At 36.4% G+C, this 3,724-nt stretch overlaps 1 protein-coding gene across 1 annotated transcript; it reads left to right on the plus strand.

The window, feature by feature from the left end:
* The first annotated feature begins 324 nt into the window (after nucleotides 1-324).
* Nucleotides 325-1,269, plus strand: LOC110258741 (olfactory receptor 140-like). The gene has a single exon (XM_021082010.1). The coding sequence runs from the start codon at nucleotides 325-327 to the stop codon at nucleotides 1,267-1,269; it is 945 nt and encodes a 314-aa protein (XP_020937669.1).
* The last annotated feature ends 2,455 nt before the right edge of the window (nucleotides 1,270-3,724 follow it).

Consider the following 3,724-nt stretch of genomic DNA (forward strand, 5'->3'; position numbering starts at 1 on the left):
GTCACTTGGACTTGGAAGCAGGGGGAGAAACCTGATCTTATGTGGATAACATAGCATTTTACCAGTAAGTTACACATCAAAATTTACCCTGTAGGAATTTCTCTGGTGACAGGTACTATGTGTCTGAAGAGATAGAATACATCCTAGAGGAATTAAGAAAGAATTGGAACAATCATTGGAACAAGGTTGCGAAGGACATGCTCCTCAGTTACAGTAACTACTTTAGTTCTAAGAAACTGAGGCTGCAATCCTTTCCTGATTAAGAGGTGTCGTTCTTTTTTGCTTTGTAGATAATTCAGAACCCAGGAGGGTGTTACTTCCTAAATGGATCTCCACATGCCTCCAAACAATGTGACTGAATTCATTCTCTTGGGACTCACACAGGATCCACACTTGAAGAAAATGCTATTCATTGTCTTTCTGCTTATTTTCCTGGTTACCTTGCTGGCAAATCTCTTCATTGTCATTACCGTCTTCCTCAGCCCCACACTTTCAGCTCCCATGTACTTCTTTCTCACTCATTTGTCCTTCATAGATGCCTCTTTCACCTCTGTCACTACCCCCAAAATTACCATTGACCTGCTGTACCAGAGGACAACCATCTCCTGGGGTGGCTGCCTGAGCCAGCTCTTTTTGGAACACTTCCTGGGAGGATCAGAGATCATTGTCCTCATTGCCATGGCTTATGACCGCTATGTGGCCATTTGCAAACCTCTGCACTATACAACCATTATGCGACCTGGGCTCTGCCATTTCCTGGTGGTAGTGGCCTGGATTGGAGGGGTAATACACGCTACTGTGCAGATTCTCTTTGTGCTTGACCTGCCCTTCTGTGGTGCCAATGTCATTGACCACTTCATGTGTGATTTCTTCTCACTGTTGGAAATTGCCTGCACTGACACCTACTGGCATGGAATAGTGATATCAGCTAACACTGGGGGCATGTGCTTGCTCATCTTTTTCATGCTTCTAATCTCCTATGTAGTCATTCTGACCTCCCTGAAATCCCATGGTTCTGAAGGAAGACACAAAGCCCTCTCTACATGTGGCTCCCACTTTACAGTAGTGGTGCTCTTTTTTTTCCCTTGTATATTTACACACGTACGTCCTGTGGCCACCTATCCGGTGGACAAGTTGGTGATTTTGTTCTGTGGAACTTTCACTCCCATGTTAAATCCTATCATTTATACAGTGAGAAACACAGAGGTGAAAAATGCCATGAAGACTTTGTTGAAGAGGAGAGTAAGTGAGACTGTTCTTGATTCTTAGAAACTGATAATTTATATATAGGGAGAATTATTCTTGGGTAATTGTAAAACAAAACTAAGAAATTTTGTAGATCATTGACAGAAAAAAAGAGGCAAAACTAGTGTTTGAGTTTTTTGTAGAATATTTAATAGTGGCTAGGCATTTATTAGGCATTTTGATAACTTTTAATAAACTTTGTCATTTCATTGTTCATGTTCATAACTTCAGAATAGATGATGTAAAAGCAACTATAAAGTCCTGGTTTGATCATTGCAGAGCATGTTTTTCTTCTGAGTTTTACTGTCACGTTACTAAATACTTTATTTGGTTTACTTGCATGAAATTGTCTTCCTAAGGACCTTGGTCTCAGAAATTCTATTTTTGCTTAACATGTGGGAAAGCAAATAGGGACAAAAATTCTTAAATAGATTCATAAGGAAAATGCACAACATGACAGAATCACAGCTGATTTTTTTTTTTTGTACTACAAATTTACCAGAAGAAGAAGAGAGATATCCCCACAAGGAGAATACAATAATTCACAATTTAAGTCTTTACCTGGAACAAAATACATCCAAAATTTTGAAATTATTCTAAATGTACTCTCTTTTCTTAAATGTCCTTATGCCTCACAGTCTTGAATATAAAACAAATGGTTTCATTTTCCAAACTACGACTTGAGGAGTCATTTGAAAAAGGATATGCACCTTTTATCAAATTTGAAAGAACAGGAATATGATTAGATTCCAAAGCTCTTGCTCTGTAAGTCTGATACATATATTTACATTAAGCTGACACCTTATTTACTATCAGGCATATTCACTTTGTTGATTTACCCAAGTTTGAATTTGTAGTTCCACTATTAACATGCCCGTTTTAGAGAAAAACAACTTAAAGCCTAGGAGTTTACTAATTTAGTTGTCTCACCTCACAAATGCTTACTCCATAAAGTGTGCTTATTATAAGAAATCCTGCTTCCTTTCCAAAGTTTCGGCAACAAACTTCCAACCCAAGTCTTTAAAACTCAACCTTACTTTCTTTTAATGAATCACAGTTATCTGTGCCATGTTTATAGATAAGAACATTTTCTGCAGACTTAACAATTCACTTTGAACTTTAAGGAGATATTGTCTATATGCTGTAGACTTGACTCATGAGTAGCAATATATTTTGACACTGTAAGTATTTCCTTCTCCTTGAATGTTCAAATTTTACACTACTTCATTTTACAAATGACCAGCACTCTATGATATTATATATACATATATATAATACCCTATAGTTAATATATATATATATTTATAAAATCAGATATATCTTTGTATTTCTTTCCCACTAATGAAAATATATACTAATATAGGACTTCCTAATATGGGAGTGGCTCAGTTGAACCTTTAGAAAAGGGGGGATACCTGCAAATCTCTTTCATGTATATGGAGATTACCAGGTGATTCTACATTATTACATCACTCTTTGTTAATCCAAGTCTCTCTGACTACAACTCTCCAATCATGTTGCATCTCCTAAAATCACTTTCTCCAAGTAAATGATCAACATGAGGTATTTCTTCCATAATTTGACCATACATTAACTCCAAAGAATGGTTCTGGGGAGAATGTGTTTACTAGGTTGTGCATGGCTGTCTCCAAGGGGGCAAGAATATACAATGGAGAAAAGAGAGTCTCTAACAAGTGATGCAATTTGTCAAAAAGTTCCTTTTCTGAAGTTTTTGAAGATCTTCATTTTATGAAAGGATTAATGTAAAATATAGATGGCCCATAAGAACAACACTTAAAGTGGCATGTTAAACATTTGATTATAAATTAATTGACAAAAAACTGGAATGGTTCTGTGATATATAACATTTAAGGGTAATAACAAGGATTATGATTGATTATATTTTATCAAGATATTCTATTTTAGGAATCCCTTATTCATTTTGGAATATCTATAATCAACACCTTTTTGTTTTGTTTTGTTTTCCATATATATATATATATGTATTTTTTTTCCCACTGTACAGCAAGGGGGTCAGGTTATCCTTACATGTATACATTACAATTACATTTCCCCCCCACACCCTTTCTTCTGTTGCAACATGAGTATCTAGACAAAGTTCTCAATACTATTCAGCAGGATCTCCTTGTAAATCTATTCTAAATTGTGTCTGATAAGCCCAAGCTCCCGATCCCTCCCACTCCATCCCCCTCCCATCAGGCAGCTATAAGTCTCTTCTCCAAGTCCATGATTTTCTTTTCTGAGGAAAGGTTCATTTGTGCTGGATATTAGATTCCAGTTATAAGTGATACCATATGGTATTTGTCTTTGTCTTTCTAGCTCATTTCACTCAGTATGAGATTCTCTAGTTCCATCCATGTTGCTGCAAATGGCATTATGTCATTCCTTTTTGTGGCTGAGTAGTATTCCATTGTGTATATATACCACATCTTCCGAATCCAATCCTCTGTCGATGGAC

Source organism: Sus scrofa, unplaced genomic scaffold (genome assembly GCF_000003025.6).
Source record: "Sus scrofa isolate TJ Tabasco breed Duroc unplaced genomic scaffold, Sscrofa11.1 Contig40, whole genome shotgun sequence".
Taxonomy (NCBI): Eukaryota; Metazoa; Chordata; class Mammalia; order Artiodactyla; family Suidae; genus Sus; species Sus scrofa.